The sequence below is a fragment of the Festucalex cinctus genome, chromosome 8 (genome assembly GCF_051991245.1).
Source record: "Festucalex cinctus isolate MCC-2025b chromosome 8, RoL_Fcin_1.0, whole genome shotgun sequence".
NCBI classification, from domain to species: domain Eukaryota; kingdom Metazoa; phylum Chordata; class Actinopteri; order Syngnathiformes; family Syngnathidae; genus Festucalex; species Festucalex cinctus.
The window spans coordinates 12,934,164-12,957,690 of NC_135418.1; the positions used below are offsets into that span (position 1 = coordinate 12,934,164).

Below are 23,527 nucleotides of genomic sequence, written 5' to 3' on the forward strand. Positions count from 1 at the left end.
GTTGTGCATAATATACAGTGCATCTGGAAATTACTTACAGCCTTTCACTTTATCCACAATTTGGTATTTCACAGCCTTATTCCAAAATTAATGACAATATTTTTTTCTTCTCAAAACACCCCAAATGTTTCTGAGAGTTTTGTAAATGCATTTAAGTGGAACCCTAGATGCAGTAATATGTTCTATGCCCCCCACCAAACCTCCCCCGCCACCCACAAGTCTAAACACAGTATTGTATTTAACATTGCATTCCTGGAACAAGAAATAAAATTAATCCACCCGTTTCCAGCCATCTCAAGAAACTGACATTTTACCTAGCATCGCCCCCTGTTGTCAATTGAAATTGACGTCGACGTGTCCTTGGCCTTACACTGAGAACGCCATGTGACCAAACCCAGACAACAGATCGGGTGCTACAGTAAACATTTTTATTAGAGATCGACCGATATGCTTTTTTCAGGGCCGATACCGATTCCGATTATCGGTAGTCAAGGAGGCAGATAACCGATATTTGAAGCCGATATTCATTTGCAGTAAAAGTTCAAATGTTGGCACCAAATTTTTGAATAATGCAAACCCTAACCGTTCTTTACAATGGATTCTCACACTACACTTTTCATTTTACATCCTTCTATCTGCAATAAGACGTTGGTGGCGGGGGGAGTTAAATGTGGGGGCCAATGTGACATTACCTTTTATAGCATTTGGGATACTTGTAGTTTTATTCTATAAATGTTATATTTTTATATTTTGAAGTAATAGGAGGAACCCTGTCATTCAAAATGTGCATCAGCTGTGGCATTACTTATTACTACAGCAAAAATAAATAAAAAAATTCCATGAGAAAAACTATTCATCCCTGAACACCATACAGTTCTTGTAGACCTTATTATAATTATTGTTATTGTTACCATATAGACAGTTTTGATAAGCTGAGGATTTTAAATCGAGAACAGCAATATCATGCTACTCCTCTCTACAAGAGAACTGTCAAAAGACACTTCATCATGTAGTTTACTGCCACTTAGGATGCCCCAATCAACGCAGAAAAAGGGTTGAGTAAAATAACTTGGTTATAATAATAGTAAGAATAACTTGGTTAAACAGACATTGTTGCGGTGGACCGCTGCCAGTTTCTGCTGTTTAATGTGTTTTACACTTATAGACACGTGTGTGTATATGGGCACACTATTCTCTCACTACTGTACTGTACTGTATCACTTAATGGCACAGATGTACTTGTCTAAGTAATAACTGGGCTGCAACATTGCTAATTCACATTAACAAGCACTATCTTAGCTGTCCACATGAATAGTTACTAACACACGAGAAAGTTATACAACACACCAAACATGAGCTCATTATTCAAAGTATGATGCACGTAACGAAATTACATCACTGAACATTAATTGCAGCCGTGTACGGCCGTAGATGTTACATATTAGTGGCATCCATTGAGAGGATAATGTCCCAAATGACGGCAGACATGACGTGAAAAGAGAGACAAAACGAGCAAATAAGCACACTATACTTTAGTGCACTTCTCTACTAATGCCAAACATACGGAAGAGGACACGTTCGTGTAGTTAAACGGTGTTTGAGACACTTAATTTGTTACGGAGCGGACTTTAACGAGGTGCACAACGAGCTGTCAATCAAATCGACGTCGAAGCTTAAGGCACACAATGGCAAACCAGTGCGACAAATAAACACAATATAAAGTAACTAAACGCTATTTAGTGTCATTGTGGCATCTCACTGCATAATAACCGCTATGCAACAAGTAATGGACGTGACCCAGAATGCAATGTGTGCGTCACGAGAGGTAAATATAATGACGTTACTCTACTCTTAACATGGAACTAGACAATATAATAATGACAACTGTTAATATTTGGAACCTTTCTAACAAACATTATTTACTTAATTAAGTGAAAATGTGTGTGATTCCCTCCCCGAGTAGTTCAAGTAGCGAATTAGCTACTGGGTGTTAGCCTACATGCTAAGCTGAACACACCACTGTTAGCTAGCGGGGATTCAATGCAAGGCAATGCAGCTCCATTCATATAGTGCATTTAATACACAACATAATTCAATGTGTTTAGCTTATCATGGTGAAACGATCGGCGGAGTCTCTTCTCTTTTAACTTACCTTCGAAGCATGTGTCTGTCGCGTTGTGTACGTGGGTGCGTGTGTGACCGGCTACTGTGATACAGGCATACACTACTGATTGGTTCTGGCTCTTGCACGGCTAACCAATCAAATGCTGCTATGGGCGTTACATTGCTGGAGTTGGACTCCATAACAGACAGAGACGCTCTGGGCTGCATTCGAAGCGAAAAGACGGAGTTTTAAATGGATCGCTCATATCGGCCGTCAGATTAATAAAACAGACCGATACCGATATGTACCAATATGTCAAATATCGGCCCCGATTATCGGCCCGACCGATTATCGGTCGATCTCTAATTTTTATTTTCAAATATAAATCGAGGGCCACCCTGAGCATTGGCGAGGGCTGGGTTGCCAAGTTAGTCATCGACGACCACCTGCAGGCCCCAGCTGTGGAAGGTAAGTGAACGGTGGTCGACCCATTGGGTCCGACATTCGATGCAAGCACCACCAAGGCTAACTACTATATTCGCAAATTATATTATATTTATGCGATGCAACATTTTTTTTTTTTCATACTCTTGACATAGTCTTTTTTTTTTTTTTTTTAAATGAACGAATTACTAGTTCACCACCAGATGGCGCTAGGGATCACTAACTGTCCCTTTAAATAAGGCTGTAAGAACAAAAAGTGGGTAAAAAAAATACATTGCAGTTGCACTTTACAATAGAAATAAAGTCTACACACCCCTGGGTCAAATGGCAGTTTTTGTGATTTCAAAAAATGAGACCAAGATAAGTAATTTAAAAACCTTTTCAGCCTTTAATGTGATCTAATGTGACCTGTGCAACTCAATAGAATTTTTGTCAGTTCTTTTGTTGATTTGGATGTGAGCATTGTGGTTTTGCAATGCTGAAAGATGAAAGTCCTCATCATCAACGTTTTACCTTTTGGAATTAAACTTTCATTGGGGTAAAATTATAGGCACTGTAAATGCTGGCAGGTCAGCGCTGACTCCCATCTAATGAGTTTGAATTTGACTGGTATATTCTGAACACAACCACATCCCCGGTTATAAAAGGGGTGTGCCCACTTTCATAACTACATTACTTCAGGTTTATTTATTCTTCCCCTCTCAAAAATATAAAACCTTTTATTTGAACAAGGGAGTAAGGACTTTTCTATACCCATGGTTGGTGTAAAATGACTGTAGTATTTGATGAAAGTATCAAACAACGGCATCATTTAAAAAAAAATTTTTTTTTTTCATGTGTCACGTGAATATTAACAAGCTGATACTACATGGCAAACTAAGCAAACAGCACATAAAAACAAAAGATACTGACCTTGCATGTTAGGGATCGTGTGCAGGTTTTCCGAGCTGTCACATCCACAACGCCGCAGTGAATATCTGGATTGAACTCACGCTCTGAAGGGGAGGAGTGAAAAACATTCAATGATGTACACAGTGGAGGACAAAAAGTGATGGTAACATTTTCATATTCAAGTCTTAGGTGGGAAAAAAAATACTCAGCGGAAGAAATGTCATAAAATCTGGTCAGCCTATCTTAAATATTGTATAAATTTGCACTACAATCCCTTCTCCCAGCTGACCTGTCACTTTCTTGTTAAGGTGGCGTCTGCTACTGGCACTGCTGCTGCTGCTGTTGCTGCTGTCCTGCTTCTTGTCCGAAAGGACTGACAGGTGGCCTTTGCCGTTGGGGATCTGACCCGGGGCCAGCAAGGGAGGCTTTGGTATGGAGGGACTGTTAAGGCCTGGTTTAAGGGCCGAGGATGAGGAGGTGGTGATGGTGGTGGTGGTAGTGTTGGAGCTCACAGTGGTGCTAGAGGAGGATGTAGAGGAGGATGAGGTGGTGGCGGGAGCAGAGGGGACCTGCACCAGTTTAGCGGACGAGTCCACATTCAGATGCATCTTCTCCACCTTGACAGCCGGGGTGAGGCTGGAAGAGAAGGTTACAGAAATGAAGAGGGCAGCAAGGAGGAAGCTGAGCGTTAGGAACATAGAGCCAGTGAGAAACGCATGAGAAGAGACAAATGTGCACATATGGGTGGAGCTGGAAGGACAAAGCAAGAATCTCATGATCCGTTATTCATAAACACAAGTGTGTTGTTATATCCATCCATTTTCTTGACCGCTTATTCCTCACAAGGGTCGCGGGGGCTGCTGGCGCCTATCTCAGCTGGCTCTGGGCAGTAGGCGGGGGACACCCTGGACTGGTTGCCAAGTGTGTTGTTATATTGGACATATTCCCAACAACACAGTTGAGATAAAAGCACAGCAACAAGTCGAATTTAATGCAATACTGTATAAAACTAATTTAGTGCCACTTGAAACAAATTTAATGCACATGTCATACTGTATATACATACAACATACACGCAAATACTGTTTATATGTTAGCGCTGCCAGTTGATTACAATTTTTAAATCAAAATTAATCACATGATTTTCATAGATAACTCGTGATTAATCACAAATTAATTGCATGTTTTATCTGTTCTAAATATACGATAAAATATTTTCAAGTTTTCCATACTCTTGCTAATTAACAGAAGTGGACAATATCGTTACAAAATACAAATGTGGTTGTATCTTTTACAGTAGTTTCACAGTAATTCATAAAGTTATTTGAAGTTAAAAAGATATACTAAACACAACAGTTAAAAGGCAAGGCAAGGCAAGGCAAGGCAAGGAGTGTAAAACATTGAGTCACACATTTGTGTGTAGGTAATTTTCTGCCACTATGTTGCATTAGTGTTTCATGCTGGACACTGGTGATAGGAACAGTACGTTTTTCTTTTCAAATTCAGAGGAATTGGTGTTTGGAACATGAAGCAACTCATGGACTCCAGGCCATTTTGTTAATTGCAAATTACAACTAGTCACCAGTCCCCACAAATATAATTTTACAACATTTATTTATGCTAAATTGCGTTATAGTGACTCATTTGCACAATGTTCTATGTAAAATAAAGCATGAACATTTTAATTTACTTTACATGAAATGAATCTATATTTTTAATGCCAGAGGACATCATATTTAATTCTTTTTAATGCCATTCAAGGCCTTAATTTGAGCAAAATCCATTTAATGACTTTTAATGTTTTTTGTTTTTTTATGTCCTGTGGGAAAGCCTGAATAAGCAGAATCCCTATGCCAGCATTGCACACATAGGTAGTGTGTCCAAGATTGAACTTAAAACCATTATTTATTGTAATTAATATATTTGATTTGTGGTGTCATCACAGGCCATATGGGAGGGGGGTAAATTCAGCTTAAAATGATATGTTGACTTTTCACTGGGGTCATAGATAGTATACCACATCAAGTACAGACGTTTAAAAGATAATATTGTGCAACCTTCGCACCGCACCCCAACCAAATGTGTATCAAACTTACATCTTGTCCGGCTGCAGCATTCTGAATGGGGGAAAGATAGGTCTTCGCTGGATGCCCGACACCTTGTCTTTGGCTGGTTTGAGTAGTTTGGGATTGGAGGAAGAGGAGGAGGATGTAGCAGAGGAAGAGAAGTTAGATCCAGCAGTAGCAGTTCGGCTAACAATCCCTCCACTAGACACTCCAGTGAGCGACCCTGAGGCAAGTCCAGGTCCGAGACCGCTGCTACTACTCCTGTTCCTTCCCGGCAAAGGGAAGGGCGAGGTGGATGCTGACTTGATGGCAGAATTATGTCTTCTCTCTGGATAAAAAATACAAAACAATCTGGTAAACAATCCATTTAAATTACATTATCATACGTCCCTGAGTACTCCTGCTTCCTCTCACATTCCAAAAACAAAACAAAACAAAACAAACAAAAAACATGTACATTGAGTTGATTGAAGACTAAATTGTCAACTGCTGTAAATGGTTGTTTGCTTCCATATGCACAGTGATTGACTGGTGAGAGATAACCTGTCACAATGTACCCAACCTCTCTCCCAAAGTCAGCTGCGATAGCTGGAATTACACAGGACACTAATGAGCACAAGCCATCTCGGCAAAATTAATGAATGGATGCAAATACAAAATGATAACGTGCAAAATATGATTGAAGATCAATGGCATAAGAAGAGCATATTTTGTTCAGAAATATTTACTTAACAGAGCCGAGAACAACTCACAAGAAAGACATTCATGAAACATTCTGTAACAACTCCACATCATTTCAGTATGAATAAGTCGAGAAATAATGAGCAATAACTGGTGCAGAGGTTTCAGATTTGTCTTTATATGACAATGACATATGATAACGCTTTGATTGAACACTAGTCTTTCCGCAGCCAAGCAGAAAGGCTAGCCGTAATAGTACATAAAAAGCCTGCTCTGACAATACTCAGCAGCATTTGTGATCCATGCAAGCTCAGCCTTAAAATAGAAACAACCGATAGGTCAAGAGCTTCATTTTCATGCCTGAGTTTCTCAGAACAACATGATCAAAGGCAATGTGAAAGACAGCAAAAATAGTGAAGATGTAACCGACGAGTGAATGACAAATGTCATAGAGGGTTTTGTTTTTTTTACACAATATGCTGAAAAGGACATTAAAAAAATAGTCAGTGCAATACAGTACACTAATATAATAGTATAACATTTCAGTCCTACACTACACTGAGATGTGCATGTGAGACCATATCACCTAAGCAATTAGGTTTTTATCATATGTTAACACCTTTTGATATTGAAAAGAGACTGGATTTGAAAAGTATCTGATTGAAACTGTACACTTTGTATGGAAAAAAAACCCTGATACATGTCACATATGGAAAAAAAATCTTAACTGACCTACAGTGTGAACATAGTCTAAGTGACAATTGACCACGTAATTTAACATCCGTTATTTATTTGCGAGTACAGCACAAATTCCAAATCCTGAAAGACATGATGTTTTGGCGCAGAAGAAACTGGATGATAGCAGTGCCCCATCAAAAACCTTTGGATGATCTAAAACACAGCAAGCAGTTTTTGATTTCACCATTTGAATAAAACTTTCCACAGGCACACACCACAGAGCGGCAGAGGTGGGTAGTAACGAGTTACATTTACTCCATTACATTTACTTGAGTAACTTTTGTGAAAAATGTACTACAATACTTTTTACTTTTACTTGTGTAGATGTGTGAAGAAGAACCACTTACTATATTGGGCTACACTAGAGTCGTTACCTGCCGCCCCATTCATACATTAGATTTACCGTATTTTCACATAAGCGCTCTGCTTGACTGCCTGTGTGGGAGCAATTCCGCGAACACATTTCTTATATAGAAGAAATGCAGCCCTGGTTGAAGACTGGCAGGCATGATGAGAACTTGAACGAGTCAATTGAAAGATGACGTCTTGATGCCAACCTATGGTTGTTAGACTTGGAGGCAGTGCCGAGCGAGTTAAGCCACAATTTATGAATGGATTGTGTATGCTTGGTGCCTGCTTGCACTGTTGTTCGAGCTCTATGATTTCAAGATGCCAGCATTTGCACATAATTGTATGTTTTTGTCTGGTGACATTATTTGTAAAAAATAAATCAGACTTCATGTTCAAGCAGTTACTCAGTAGGCTAGTTGAATATTCTTTTCAGCGAATACTTATTTACTTCTACTTGAGTGATTTGTTTGATGACTATTTACTTTTACTTGAGTAATATTTTTGATGTAATGCTACCTTTGAGTACAATTTTTGTCTACCCACCTCTGCAGAGCGGTGACATGAAATTTATGCAATAATGGCCATATTGTTCTTTTTTTTAATTAAATAATAAGCAAACATCACAACACCCCCAAGAACAACTGTCACATCCAGAACAAGCTGCCCACCTACTTTGCCACAGCAGAATAATGGCTTTCTTCCGCTCCTGCCCCACATCACACCCACATCCCCAACCCCATTCTCTGTCGCCTTGTTCTAGCCCAGTCACAGTCACAGCACACAAACTTCCTAGGAAACCCCACACACACTCTACAAACAAACCACAAATACTGATAGAAAAACATAACACCAGTCACAGTCAAACAAAGCACCCCCCACCCCACGGAACAGGAAGAGTCTTCATTTCCTTTTTCACAACGTCAAAGGGTTGGCTCAGTGTTAAGGGGAATCCTTAGTTTTGGTACACAACAATAAATGTAACACTTATAAGCCATAAAAGTCACCCCTCTGTCAAACATATGCGAGTCAGTAAGGGGCATTAGCTTGGAATCAGGGTTCAAGAACATGAAATGTTTTGTTGCAATGCCCTACAAAGTGGAAACATGAGCTTGCTTGTTGCTTGCAGAAAGCGCATCCCAACTGGCTTCCTGCTCTGTTGCTCGGCCGCAATCAAGAAGCCCAAACACAAAAAATAGTGAGGCCCTCTCTACTACAATGTGCCACCCAAGTGAGGTTCTACTAGGATGTAAGGAAAAGAGCAACCATTTGACCACGTGGCCAATGTTTGACATGCCAATAAATGTTATCTTACTTGAAATTAATTAATGTGTTATCTCAATATATACAACTTGATTACTGGATTTAACAACCACTATAACATGTACACAAAGTAAGTTAAATATGCCAGATAGGTTGGCACAGTTTCACATTCTTAAAAGATGAAAATCCAAAGTGAGAATATACCCAAATGACTGTGATTAAGAATGCCTACAAATGTAGACATTTAGGGTGTTACATTTAAATCTGTTGCTTTTAGGAGTAAAGCTCAAGTCATGTGTTGTAATACCTCCCTCTTGTGGCTGAGCACAAACTGCGTCTCAAGTTGCCAATTCCTAAATTTTTTAAAATGCATGTGTACATTTGTCCAATGCAAAGGCTGTTTGTCCATCATTCATCCATTTTCTATACCGCTGATGCTCATTAGCAATTTTCTTTTTTCATAACTGTCAGATTCCAATCACCATGTTCAATATTGAGCTAAAGAAAGAAAGAAAGAAAGAAAGAAAGAAAGAAAGAAAGAAAGAAAGAAAGAAAGAATTACAAATCCACTTTAGATAAATCTGTCCACACAAACGGATTGATTTGCAAAACACAAATTTATATATTTTAGCTTTTTGTCTACAAAAATAGCGGTGAGGCTGCCAAGAGGCTGTCAGCAACATTGAAGGAGCTGCAGGGTGATGCCTTTCCTAAACTCTGTATCTGTGCATAGACAGGGTAATTGTACCTTTTTTGGCATGTGTCATTTGAAATTTGTGATATGATCCCATGTACTTAAAACACTATTTAACTACCCTAACTTCATTTCATGACGCAGACAGACATAGGCCTCAGTGTGACACAACTGTAAACTGAAATATACATGAAAACTGTATGTTTGCTCAGGCTCCTACTGACCAGCGTTGATTTTCAGCAGACTGTATTTTGTATTTGTACAAATGGAGGTGTCTGATTCCGTATCTCATTGAGGTGACATTTGGTTCTTCGAGCTGATCAAAATATGCTTAAGCCCCAACAAATGTAGCCAGAGATCATTCTACAACCCCGTTGTGTGTGGCCACGGATCATTTTTATTCCCTGTGAAATTTCAGGTTTTCATGATAAAAAAACAAACAAAAACAAAAAAAATAGAAGAAATGAAAAAGGCAAGGACAAAATTTTTTCCCCTGATCATTATGTCACCTATTCTAGCCAATTAAAAAATAAATAAAAATAAAAATCTTAAAGGGGAAGTAAAAAAAAAAAAAAAAAGATAATATGGCAGCAACAAGTGTGCACACCCTCTTATAAATAGGGATGTGGCTTTGTTCAGAAATAACCAATCCTATTCAAACTCATTGAATGGGTGTCAGCAAACACCTTCACACCTTTACAGTGAATCTTATTCTCCATCAAATAAAGACTAACTGTAACAGTAGAAAACAGATTGTGGTTTATCTTGGCCCCCACTTTGTCCACACAAAAGCAGAGCAGATTATTATTTTTTTTTAAGTTTTCAATAAACACAAAATCATATTTAAAAAAAATAAATAAATGTGTGTCCACCTAGATGCTGAAACTGTATGCCAGGCCTGAAGTGGAACGCCACCTCACAAAGTCACCAAAAACTGGGAATAAAAAGTTAATGCAACATAATATAGTCAATATACGTATGTTTCAATAGCCTGTGCTTTTTTTTTAAGTGCTCTAGTCTTCAAAAATAGTCAACTACTCAACTTCTACATCATCTAGAACAGGGGTCTCCAAGTTCGGTCCTCGAGAGCCCCTATCCAGCCTGTTTTCCATGTTTCTCTCCACGAACACACCTGATTCATGATTGGGATCGTTACCAGGCTTCTGCAAAGCTTGCTGATTAGCTGATCATTAGATTCAGCTGTGCTGAAGGACGGAGACATGGAAAACAGGCTGGTTAGGGGCTCTCGAGGACCCAACTTGAAGACCCCTGATCTAGAATCATCGTTGATAAATCTCAAATAAACCAAGTGCTTGAATCATGCACCACTTGGAAATCTGAGCTGCATTTTATGTGTTGAAAAAAGTAGTACATCACTTGTAGAACAACTGTATCAAATATTAACAGAGGAGTTGGATACAGCACAGCGTTAAGCAAATAACACAAAGTTAGTGGTGCCCTCTCTCAGCTTTCTGCTTTAAGGAAGTAAAGTAATTGGGGAGAAGGTGTAAGGAGGAAAAAGAAATGCTACTGACTGTGCCCATGTAAGAAATGATCCCACCAGCAATGTAGTGGCAGTGGCATGCAAAAGCTTACTATTTAATTTTTTTTTTGCAGATTTATTGTCTCTGTCTTATATTCCTTTTGAATAAAACATTCCTATCAAACATTAAAAACACACAAGTGTCTACCTGAAGAATGTCTTGAATTAAAGAGAAAGTGTTGGTCTTGACTTAATACTGTAATTGTCTGTTAGACTTACCATAATGTGCTTGGAAGGCTTGGGGCTTCACTACTTGACTACAGTGGCTGCACATCACCAGGTAGAAGTCATCTTGCGCAGGATAATGGCCAAATATAGGCATGTCTATACACACGGGAAAATTTGATAGTTAGGGAATAAGTCACAAAGAAGCAAGTAATATCTGTGTTCATGTTTAGAGATCAAACATACAAAGGCATCAAAAGAAAATACGAGTAGAATCATTGAATAGTACATGATGTTCACAGTTTATACTTTTGCCACATATGTGTAAATAGGACAGCCACGTTCGGATAAATAATAAAAAAACAAAAAAGACAAAGCAAACTCATGAGTAAAGCCTGCAAATAAAAATAGGGATGGCTATCTAGCACTTGGCTGCATTCATCCTGAAGTACAAGGTGATAAGAAGAGGCCAAGGTAGTGATCCAAAGGTTACCTGCTGTCAAATAACATTTCCATCGAACTTCTTTCCTGGTTATGACTGAGGATGTTTTACTGGAATCCAGGTTACAATTGTGTCTCTTGACAAACAAACTGCAGCTTGTTTTTGATTTTCAGTTTCTTTCATTATGTCTTCAATTCAAACAGATATTTTCAGTGAGTTTTTGGCAAACCTTGGAAACCTTATTATGCATTGGAGAACAAAAGATTGATACAAGTGTTCATCTAGTACTGTCGTTTTCTTGTTTTTGAGCTCACAAAGCAAAAGGCTAATCGTAAACTTGTGGTTATTTTATTGTCTTCTCAGATTGGATGTAATATTTACAGTAGTGTTTTCTAAGACAAGCAAAAGGTTTCCTACCAGTGAAACAGGGCAAACCTAACCAAATAGCTTGTTCAAACTTCACAAGCACAGAGAACTCAAAACCTCCTAATTTGAGGAGGTTAATTAAGAGATTGCTTGGGGTGTTATGGTGAGAAAAGCGAAGGACAGGACGCAAGAGAGGAGTCTCTCTCCAACATGTACCACTCAAAGACTATCAAGGGTCCTCAAACCTCATTGACAGGGTCTGGAAGGGATGAGGACCATTACTCAATGACCATATAACAAGGTCTACCTGGTGGGCTGCCTCTCAAGGTAGTGAGTGGCATTCATTTGTGGCTGAATTGTGCATGAAAACACTTACTGGTAGCTCAATGTCTCCTTCACCAAGAGACTTTTGTACTGGCTGAAGTGGCCATGGGAAAAAAGCCAATGACTTTACAACTCTGACTAAGGCGTATAAATGACATATTGAGATGCTGAATAGAAAATCATGCAGCTGATGTGTACTACCAAGAGTCAAGCTTCTCTGAATAGGAGATAAATGCCATATGCGAGGGCATGGTCTCTGGTTTGTTAGTAAGTTACAGGCCTGCAAGTCCACCTGGCCACAACAGTTTATTTACTTAATTTAACTTCTTTATACTCACAAGTAAACAAAGAGACAAGGGTTAGAAACTACTTGGTAATAAAGGTAAAGCCAATTGTGATTTATCATTCACTTTTGACCCAATATTAGTAACAATATTTGGTATATGGCAAATAGCGTTTCACTTGTATATCGCTTTTTCACTTATTAAGGCATTCAACACAATAACAAATTTTAGGGAAGGAAAGTATCAATACAAGGTATCAATATCAGGCCAATACCAGGCCTTATTTCAAGGTATTGGTACTTGTGACCATTAACAGTATCGGGCACTCTTTTGTGGCCTTTTTATGATCTGGAACTAATGAAATCAGAATAATAGAAAATTGCAATTAATTTCATGCAATTTTAAGGGAACATGCTAGATAAAGTTCTTTCTTTAAAATGAACTGTCATTGTTTTTTGAGAAAATGTATGTAAAAAAAAAAAGTGCTATTGAACGTCACTAATAAATTTTATTATTCAATGAATAAATATAATTATTTGTGCTCTATTATGACATCCCAATGAAATGATCCACACATCCATTCAATACATTTTTGTTAGTAGATCAATGGAAGGTCAAATAGAACTCTTTTCCAAAATAGCCAGAGTTGCTTATTTAGAGCGCTATATTATGCTATACTGTATGTTTTGCTCAAGTAAAAAAGGTATCCAAAACAGATCTGCTTGTAAGTCTAATTCAACAGACTTACAAACTGGCTAATGGTCTATAGAATCTGAAAATCTCCTTAAATCACACAGACTGAAATAGGATGCAGAGGGGGGGGGGGGAAATAAATAAGAAAAAGTCATCAAGAAAAGCAAAGAGACAGAGGACAGGAGCAAAGCCAAGAAACTAGCATGGTAGATGGAGACTGAAAAAGAGCAGAAGCAGGCCTCAGCAAGACAAAGAGAGTGAGCAGAGGACCTGTGCTCAAGAGAGCTTGAGAGCAGCAAAACAGGGAGAGAATGAGAGTCCAGTTAATTTTCAGCATCCTCATCCATGGCAGTGACGAATGATCTAGGTGGCTGCCTCTGAGCGGAAAACACTGGATGAATCTAAACCTGCAACTGACACTAGTCTGTGACACTAACGCTATATATATATGTAATAAACAAAGTCATTATTTGCTGTGTATTTTTTTTAAAAATTACATCTGTGTGTGAATAATCTCTTCTATAGCGTGGCGGTGGTTACACCACAGTAGGAATCTGGCATGAGTCACGGCAGAGAGTGGGAGAACCACTTGTAAAACACACACGAATATAATTCTATCTAGACACACAGCAAGAATTGATCAACCCAATGACAGTCTCTAAAGAATACTGCCACATGATACAGAGATGTGTTTTCACAATTGCATGGCAAGAGATGCACCAGTCATGGATTTAGAATGGCCTCGCTCACATGCACTTTATGAGAGGAAGATGCAATAATATCCTTCTTAGATTTCTTCAGTATTAAGCGCGTTCTACTCAGTTGTGTGCGCAATAAAGTATATATACACAAGCACTTGTTTGTCAGCTGCATGGATATGTGCTACTTGAATTGTGCAATGGTCTTATGATCTGCACACAGGCCACATTGTTGACCTACGAAAGGACAACACCAGATAAGTGCCATGACAAAGAGCCGGTAACTAGCCCTTTAGTTCACAGCAAGACAAAACAAACTTGGACTTGACACATACTGATGACATCATCAACGGTCGCCAAAATGGGATGACCTGACTGACTGTACCATTCTGCGTTCGGTCATCTCTCAATCAAAGTCGAAAAATTATGACTGTGATTGCTTAATTAGCTGTAGGCTTTGTGAATAGAAAAGGGTTCTCATCTCGGACAAACTAAAAAGATCAAACTTACTTTTGAAAAGCAAAGAGTCTAAATAACAATGCTGTAACAAATTCAAGTAAAACATGTGCTTCATATGTGTCCTTGAACAGAGACAAAAAGTCCTAATGGCAAAAGGAAAGGTTAGATAAGTCCGACAAGCATAACAACAAACTACAAATGTTAAAGAGCTTGGCAATTGAAATAATAGATTCTGCCCCCACTGATTTCGAGCCATTAAAACAATTTCATTCCTTCTGAACATGTAGAGACACATTTTTTCAAGCTGCCCTTGGACGCATCATAAAGAGTTGCCGCACAGATGACCAATCACACAGACAGCAAATGAAATACAAAAATGTAAAGTAACCCACAAATTGACAATTCCAACTCTGAGCATACATCATAAGTCAAAATGGCAGATGTACTCAGTGAAATGATGCTGTCTGCTCATTGTAAATCATTGGACTGTGGATCATTGTAATTTGATTTGTGAGAATTATTTTGATTTCAAATGTGATGATATGTCATTTGGCTACAACAATGTGCCGGGTTTGTATGCTAGTCACAGGCATAAGCAATACAATACATAGCTTGTTTTTACCGTTTAAAGGAAACATTTGCATTGTGTTGTATCACGGAAATATCAGAAATGTCTGGATGTTCGGAATTGTCAATTGCTATCCTTATGATCTAAATCGCTAAACACTTTAAATATATGTGTCATAATAGGGTTCTACATTTGCAGTGGCCACTATTTGACTGTGTCCATCTGAAGTTCAATGACGCTGGCCCGAACAAACCAGTACAAATTTTGAAAATAAAAATGATGAAAACACGTTTGGTTTTTTTTAATATTTAATGTTTTAAGATCTATAAATCCTTATTGATCTTTTTGTGTGTGCGTGTTTGTCAGGTTAAATCATTCAATAAGGAATGGCTGGAACAAGATATAAAGCTATTAAAAGTCAGATGCCGAATATTCAGTAAAATTTTAAACTGCAAAAAAAAAAAAAGTAACTACACAGGAGTAATCTTTTCATAAAGGCTTAAATAATACAGTATGAAGACACTAAATATGAAATAATCATTCAAAATTATCATATTATATCATGAACATACAGGGCCAGTGCTGTTCTGACAGGGTCACCACAACATTGGTCATTGTGGCCCCCACCCAAAAAGCCTTAATGCAGGACCCTGCATAAAGTAAAAAAATATATATATATATTATCTGTGAGGCTGCTGTGGCTTTTTTTTTTTTTTTTCCCCTCCCGCTTGTGGAAAAATAGTGAAACACAGCCCTGATGCTGAGACTGTGGTAGCGCAGTATTGTTACTTACATTACAGGTATGCCATTTTTTTTTTTTTTGCTAGCAAGACCTTATGAATAGTAGAAATGAACAGAATCCTTATGTTCTGCGGTAAATTTATGCTTACCGCTTGCACATATATCTATTTTTTTAACTTTTCATACTTTTTACGTACTTCATATCTAGAAACCATAAAGCTGCGATGGACTGCAACATCAAATCCATGCTTTTAAATGTGTAGTAAGTAAATGGCCTGATTTTATGTTTATATGTTTATATTTTTATATTTTCATTTTCATATGTATTTCACTTCAATGTGGTAATTGTTATTGAGGTAATAGAAAAAAAAAAGTTTTTCTAACAGTTCAGAAATGGTGAGCTGGAGTGACTATTTATTTGTATTTTTTTATACCCACATGTTCATGAAAACTATATATTTGGGAATTAGTGACATACTGTCATTGTGTTTGATTCAAAACATGTAAGGAAAATGAGAAAAATGTTGATCAGTATTTCTAAGTCCTAGCTGATGACCACCAAAGTCTGGTTCTGTTTAAAACAAAGTCTGAGACAGCAGTCCCAATTTGAGAGACTGAAATCAGACGAGTTGAACTTCTTTTGCGTTACTGTGTTTATCTCAAACTGACCTATTTAGTTCTTTGGCCACTAAATGTGAGGATGACTATTTGCTCATAAAAAGTCGGCTTACACATGAACAATTTGTCATGACCCCCATTTCTGAAATGATAGCTACTCTTCTACTAAGGATGATTTGACGTTACAACGTCAAAGAAAATATGTATGAGATTGTCGGTCTAAACATCAAATAACATTCTCATCTCAAGTTGATCCTATATGGTAATTTTTTTTTCTGAATATTTACAACTTGACTAAAATCTAACTGTTGAAAATATGTGTTGAGATTTGAGCAAATATGAACGTTAGTAAGACAGTAAGTTAGCAAGAAATTATACATTTAGCAGAACAAAAGCAAATTTGTGTATTTCCACAAAAGAAATTATATTACAGGATTTATCAAGAACTTTTCACATTTTACTTCAGAATAAAGATGGCATGAGAGGCGACAGAGATAAAACCTATAGTATTGCAAATACAGCAGTCTGTTCCACAAGTTTAGATGTACAAGACAATTCGACAGTGTATTATTTATACATTTTAAGGCAATACTCAATGACAGCCAAGTTATTTGAGAAGTTATTTTAGGGACGGATGTCAACTACCACATAAATAACAGACATGTTTCATAAATGAAAGTGTTGTCCAGTCATTTGATCTGCTGGAGAGGGCATTTTGAACGAAGAGTTTAAATAGGCTTGTACGTGTTATGTGCAAACCTTACTAAAATACTGTACTGTACACATTTGGCCCTAGACAGAAAAAAACAAAAAACACTCACCTTCTCTGCACAAACGCATGGCTTCGCGATTTTTCCCCAAGTCTTTGAAACTTTCCTCCAATTCAGCACCTGAGAATGGGGCGACCGGACACAGAGGCAAATAAATAGTTGCACGCTGCTACCACTATGGTTTCTTCGTATTCCGCCGACAACTGCATGCGAACGGCCACAAATAAGCACACCAGCGCCGGCGACTGTGGCGCTCCACCTCGCTTCGGCGCACACATTCGGGACGCGAGCGGACTCACCGTCGTTTCCGTGGAGTTTGGCGGCGTCGACCCAGTTGCTCCAAGGCTGTCCCACCATTATTTCTGGACTCGGTAAGGATCGCCGCTCCGCAACAGTCGCCATTGCTGTGGAGCCTTCTCCCCGCTGGATCGGCTGCTGCTGCTGCTTCAGCTGCTGCCTGGCTGCTCGGCGCTGCTCCCCCCTGACGTCATCCTCGGCCCTTTCCGACATTCTTTCCGCTACAATGTAACGACACGAGAGTCAGCTCGGCGCATGAGAGGACTTTCCTCATGATTCGGCCCGCGTCTTCTCGCCTCCTAACCCAAAATAAACTAATCAAAAACACGCGTGTGGGCGCTCGGAAGGGGTTTAAAAAAAAATAAAAAATAAACGCTGACGGCCTCAACTCTACTATTAAACATTTGTATTGTTGTTGTTTTATCCTTTCTTCCGTCGAAACTATTTTTAATAAAATCACCATTACATCACAGCATTTTTTTTTTAAAGAAATTACTAGAATGCGCTGCACGCTTGGGCATAGGTATCAAACTCAAGGCCCGGGCGCCAGATTCGGCCCACAATTTCATTTTATGTGGCCTGCTAAGGCAAATCATGTTGTGCATTTCTACGTCATGTGTATATCATGCTTAAACATCAACATTATAAAATGTGTTCACTTTTTTAATATTTACAATCTCCCATTTAAAATAGCGGAAGTTTTTTTTTTTTTTTTTTTTTAAGTTATCCATAAATTTGTTGTAGTATGCAGTTATCAGAGGCGATCATAAGGGTTCACAGTCACAAGAGCTCTCCAACAGAAAACATAAGTAGGTGGCCGCCGGCCAGTGACAAAAATGAGTTTCACAACCTTACCCTTTAAAGAAAACTATTTTGCCCAAAATACCTTTAATTATGTTGCTATTAGTAATGATATTCATCTATGTTAAAACGCTGATTGCAATAGTTTTTAACAAGGAATTAACAAGATATGAAAAACATTAATATGAACAAAGAATTTTATTTCTGTAAATATCTGCATGTGTTTACATTTTCAGATGATGACTTCTATGACATTACCAAGAAACTACATTATCCCATCACTGATGAGCTATTTTTAGACCAGGCCCAGGGGCTACTCATGCACTTGTGGGCACCCTGTTGGTGACCCCTGGCGTATTCTAATGTGATGGCATGACACTTCATGATACCGATGCCACATTATTACTTTACTGTGCATGAGATCTCACCTTTGACTTTGTAGCAAAAAAAAAAAAAAAGTCCTACATTTCCAATCCATTCATTTGCATGATTAGAGTGTCTTCCCACAGTAGATGCCGCTTCTGTTATTTGATTGTATTCAAATCCTGGGCATGGTTGAAAACAATGGAGTACATATTAACATGCTGTTTTGGACCATATTAATTAAATATCTATGAATATATCTATTTATTATTGTAACCTAACCCTAACCCATTTCCAAGCATCACTACAATATACTGTATTAATACCATTACATGTAGAGCGCTGCAAAAATCATAGAAGACCAATGCAAAATGATCATTTCATGCCAGTAAAGTTTCACATACATAATTCATTTTGATGGGGTCAACCCCCTCAATAGGGGTTAATTTCAGCAAGACAAGTCGGGTGTGTGAAGTGCCCCAGAATTCTTAATGATTGGGTTATTTTGACAAAAGCATGTCACAGACATGTTATTATTTTACACTGTGTACAGTACATAGTGTCACTTCACTTGTAACTGTGTATTAAACTTGGTGCCTCATTATGTTCCAGTTCATTTGTACGTCTTGTTTGTTATGTTAACATGAGTTATATCATACCTCAAAGCCATATCCCATTCACAGTTGTGTATATATGGATGTAACTTTGGCTATTAAGGTCTTTGATTGTGGGCATTTGCTTGCCAATTACATATAGAATTCAAGACAATGCAAATTATCTGCAACAAAATTGTACCGATATTGTATGATCATTGGAAAATGACTTTCACACAATAAAAAGCCCATAAAACATACGTGATGTAATATTCATTTTACAGAGGGAAAACACCCACTCCGGTCAAAGTATACTAATCAAACATGTTTATCATTTATAATGTAATGGGTGCTCTTTACCCACTGGAGTGAATCTAGAAGGCGAAGAAAGAAATTTTATTTACAGATCAGATGATTTAAGCTCTAACAGGGCTAGTGACTCATTCATACTGATGCAGTCATATTCCTTCATACATGTAAGTTCATGAAAAGAAACCATTAGAATTTTAGGTGGAGGAAGTTTGTCACGCTATACAGATAGACAGATACCATTTTTGTAGACATGTTGCTGTTCAACCAGAGTGAAGGTTTACTTTCACTTTCAAAATGAAATGTTTCAAGTGTGCCAGATCTTTTCTCTGACAAAAATGGGCAAGCATGCAGAAGGAATCTTCAACTGTCCTGTCCTGAAAGTGCCAGTCGCATATTTAAAGCTTCTTGACATTGAGAAGGTAATGGCTATACGTTAAGAATGAATAGTTTCACATATTTATACAATATTACTAGAGCATTTACAGCTTTGACAAATGAAAGGAGTTACAAACAAAATGTAAGAAAATACCATTGTGAATAAATGCAGCAAAATGTCAAGTACACAGGCACACTTGATGGGTCAAATAAGTCAATCATGGACGAAAAAAGAAGTATCGGCCGATGCACAGAGGTTAAATCTTAAAAAGTGCATGAACTGTGATAATGTCAGTTCCTACCCATGTTTCTCTGTCGGGGAAGTCAATTTAAGGAGGTATTCATTTTTCCCTAACCTTCCCCCAACCAAAGTAACACACATTGCATCTCTTAGTAGGACAGCATTGGCCACTATTTGAGTATACATACACAATTCTGTAAAATAATAATAATTAATTCAAAAGTTGGTGTATTACAACCTGTCGCTCAGAATAATGTACAGTCTACTCTCTGTACTGAGGGGAAAAAAAATAATATGGCCTTTCCGTGAGAATGGTAGTGATGACAAGTTCCAGATTACTTACACATGCAATGATTGAGCTCTTTGTATTTTCTTCTTTCAAATGTCTGTGACAAGGGCTCGGAAATAAGCAACCAATAAACCAATCTCTTATTTGATTATTCCTTTTAGATGTATTGCCGGATAAGTGCAATGGGGTCCTTTCATATATAAATCCACAGAAATGAAAGTGTGCAAAAATGTGGGATCTTTCTCTTTTGATATAATAGTAGTAAAACACCTGTGGTGGGGATTCAAGGAAGGATGTTTTGTAAACTCTTGCAATTCATAACAATTTGGAGGTACCAATTCTGAAAGAGGTGCATGTTACAGCATAAAAATCCCTGCATTCGTGTTGTACTCGTTGCAGTGATTGATCATTGCACAACATAGCAGGTATGTCTTGTCTATACATTCCACATCATCATTTTGTCTTTGAATTTCCAATTTAACTGACAATGCAAGTACAGCAGCCCCTCAAAATTTAGCATATGGTCCTGAAGTCACACAAAACGGGTCCATAGGACAAGAGGAGGGGGGGGGAAAAGCTATTTTCTACACTCCCAGCGTGTATTTTTTTAATTTTACATTTTTCACAGGGGTTCTTGATTTTCTTTTATGTATACTTCCACATGAGTAACCATGATGATGAAATCAAGGACAGAGCTTCTAATCAAAAGCTCTAAAGAAAAGGTTTGCTACACATTTTTACAATTGACCAGTTACTTTTATAGGTTCCCTTAAAACCTATAGTGGAAAAGAAGTCTAGAGGTTTTGGGGATATATATTTTTTTTTATTTTAAAATAAGATTCATATGCATCATTTCAAAACTTTTTCCACCATTAACATGACCTACTGTATAACCTTTACAATCTAATTGGTAAAAAAATAATAAAAAATACTAAAGAAAAGTGTTTTAGAAATAAAGTTGAGTTGAGTAAAATACAGATTAACAGTATAGTATACCCCTAATCAATAATGAACATATTTCTTTACTGTAAATTAGTTAGTATAATTTGTCAAACTAGTGTAAAATCAATAGTAATAGCGGAATTGTTAACGCACGGCTTACTCTTTGGTTGCTCATCCATCAATGTTTACTATCTCTCGTCTTCACGCGTTTCATTTTCAGAAACACAATTATGTAACTTTTAATTTCATATGAGAGCCGAGTTTCTACATTATATTGACTCATCAAAAAAGTACCTAAAATAGGACAAATAGCCACATTTTATTTTTAACCAATATTGTCATTTGCCACTGTTTTTTATTTATTTTATTTTATTTATTTATTTTTTTTTTGGACTTCGTGCTGCACATTTAAATTGAGCTTTTAGGCGCATAATCATAATATAGTCTAATTTGTACATTTAAATAACAAGTGTTACTATGGGGTATATGCCCCGGAAGAGGCGGGACTGTGTTTTGCACAACAGTTTGTTTCCGGTTCGGTTTGCGACGTGTGGGCTGCGTCAAAAATACTTGTGCTTCCGACTTTGTGCCCCTATGTTGCGCGTTCGCAACACGGACCGGAAATAAACTGATGTGCAAAATCACGTCCCGCCTCTTCCGTGGCATATACCCCAGAATGTAACTTACAATAGCTTTTTGTAAATAAACAATTACAATACAGTAATGGTTGAATCTGGTATAATGATTTGCTATTCTATCAGGTAAAAAACTAATACAAAATTTATGAACCAACAGTTCCTATTATTTTACCAATTGTGATTAATGTGAATGGCACAGAGGTCATAAAGAAGTGAAACATTACCTTGGCAAATAAGGAAAAAAGAAACTTATTTGTAACTCAGTCAGCTGATCCACATCAGTTTGGGTTCTCACTGGCTGCCACACACACTGAAGAAGAAATCTGGAAACAGACATGCACATTGAGGGGAGTCCAATTAGTATCATATTCTTTATGTTGATAGATTTATACCCTGAATAGTCAATTAAAAACGTGTATTAACAAATATGTTCATATTGCGCTCTTGACCAGAAAGCAGTATTGATAATCCTTTCTATAAAATCCGTCCAAAACAAGCAAATGGCGAACAATTATTAGGGGTGGTGGTGGGCAGGGGGGGATTGTTAGGAATACAACATGTAATAAGCGAAGTGCACAGCTCGAATTCAAGGTGCATTATGAGTAGCAGCGTGGTGCATTGTGGATAGGTGAAACTAACAAACGGTCATTGAAAATGAATTGGATCCAATGGAATCGGTTCTGATAGAAATGTTTCAACCGCTGAAAAGTTATTGTTTTTTTATTAACATGCATAGCATGTGGTTTACTGACATCTGGGAAGTTGACTTGCAAGCTTTAAAGTGTACAGTTACGCAAAGATTGTCACCACTCTAATCTCTGCCATTCAAATTGATAGGATAGTTGGTAGCCTCATTTTTTTTCCCCTCGCGCATGCGCAAACTTAATGCGCACTTCGCTTATAGTCTCAAAAATATTTATAATTATCAGAAATATCAAAGCAGGATTATTCTGAAAAATAATGATAGATAGATAGATAGATAGATAGATAGATAGATAGATAGATAGATAATGTATAAAAGTTTGCATTTTAACAAGATTGTGGTCCATTACTGCATTGTGTCATCAACTGTAGTTACTATAATACAAATGACTTACCAAAAAAAAATAATAAGAAAGAAAAAAGAAAGAAAGAAAGAAAGAAAGAAAGAAAGAAAGAAAGAAAGAAAGAAAGAAAGAAAACAAATAAGAAAAAGGAAAATAATCGCCTATGATTAAAGTAACTAAAACTGGCAGCCCCAAACCCGAGCAAGTTTTGTGTAGTCTTGCTCCCTCCTCGAAAACAACAACGATCATTGGTTATTTCAAAAGAGCGTGAGTGAGATTTGACGTGCGAAAAGGTACGTTCACTTCTGCTACTTGTTTAAGTGGAAAACGTAAAGTATACATCTGACAGAAGCCGTGTAGTGAAAGCAATCTGCATCCATTCAGGCACTATGTGGCTGCTCCAAATGTTACCAGGGAGCATTTGGTGGCTACGTCGCCCTGCTAGCTAAAGCCTGAAGCCAGCCATGACGAGCATTAGCGAGGAAGCTGCCAGCAGCCTGACAGCACAGCACAAGTCATTAGCAGTCGTCAACGGAGCAGCGGCAAGTTTCCCCTTACCAATCCTATGGATGCCGTACGTGTAAACAAACGCCAGGCCGATTGAAATCAACTGGATGCAAGGGGCGAAGGGGGCCGGACACGGCGAGAAAGCGCGAGTGCGGTGCTCAGCCTCTGTGGAGGTCTTCACCAGGTGCTTCCATGTCTGTTTACCAGACTGCATTCTGGGAAA

General features: G+C 37.9%; 1 protein-coding gene across 1 annotated transcript in view; it reads right to left on the reverse strand.

Moving 5' to 3' along the window:
* atxn7 (ataxin 7) overlaps positions 1 to 23,519 on the reverse strand; it is a 29,781-nt gene extending 6,262 nt beyond the window's left edge. The window contains exons 1-8 of the mRNA XM_077529430.1: positions 23,356 to 23,519; positions 21,976 to 22,074; positions 17,200 to 17,418; positions 16,952 to 17,020; positions 10,992 to 11,096; positions 5,536 to 5,833; positions 3,729 to 4,075; positions 3,461 to 3,543 (exon numbers count right to left, since the gene is read on the reverse strand). Of these exons, the coding sequence (XP_077385556.1) occupies positions 3,461 to 3,543; positions 3,729 to 4,075; positions 5,536 to 5,833; positions 10,992 to 11,096; positions 16,952 to 17,020; positions 17,200 to 17,410 (1,113 nt within the window). The 5' untranslated portion in view covers positions 17,411 to 17,418; positions 21,976 to 22,074; positions 23,356 to 23,519. The remainder of the gene's footprint in view (positions 1 to 3,460; positions 3,544 to 3,728; positions 4,076 to 5,535; positions 5,834 to 10,991; positions 11,097 to 16,951; positions 17,021 to 17,199; positions 17,419 to 21,975; positions 22,075 to 23,355) is intronic.
* Between the last annotated feature and the right edge of the window lie 8 nt (positions 23,520 to 23,527).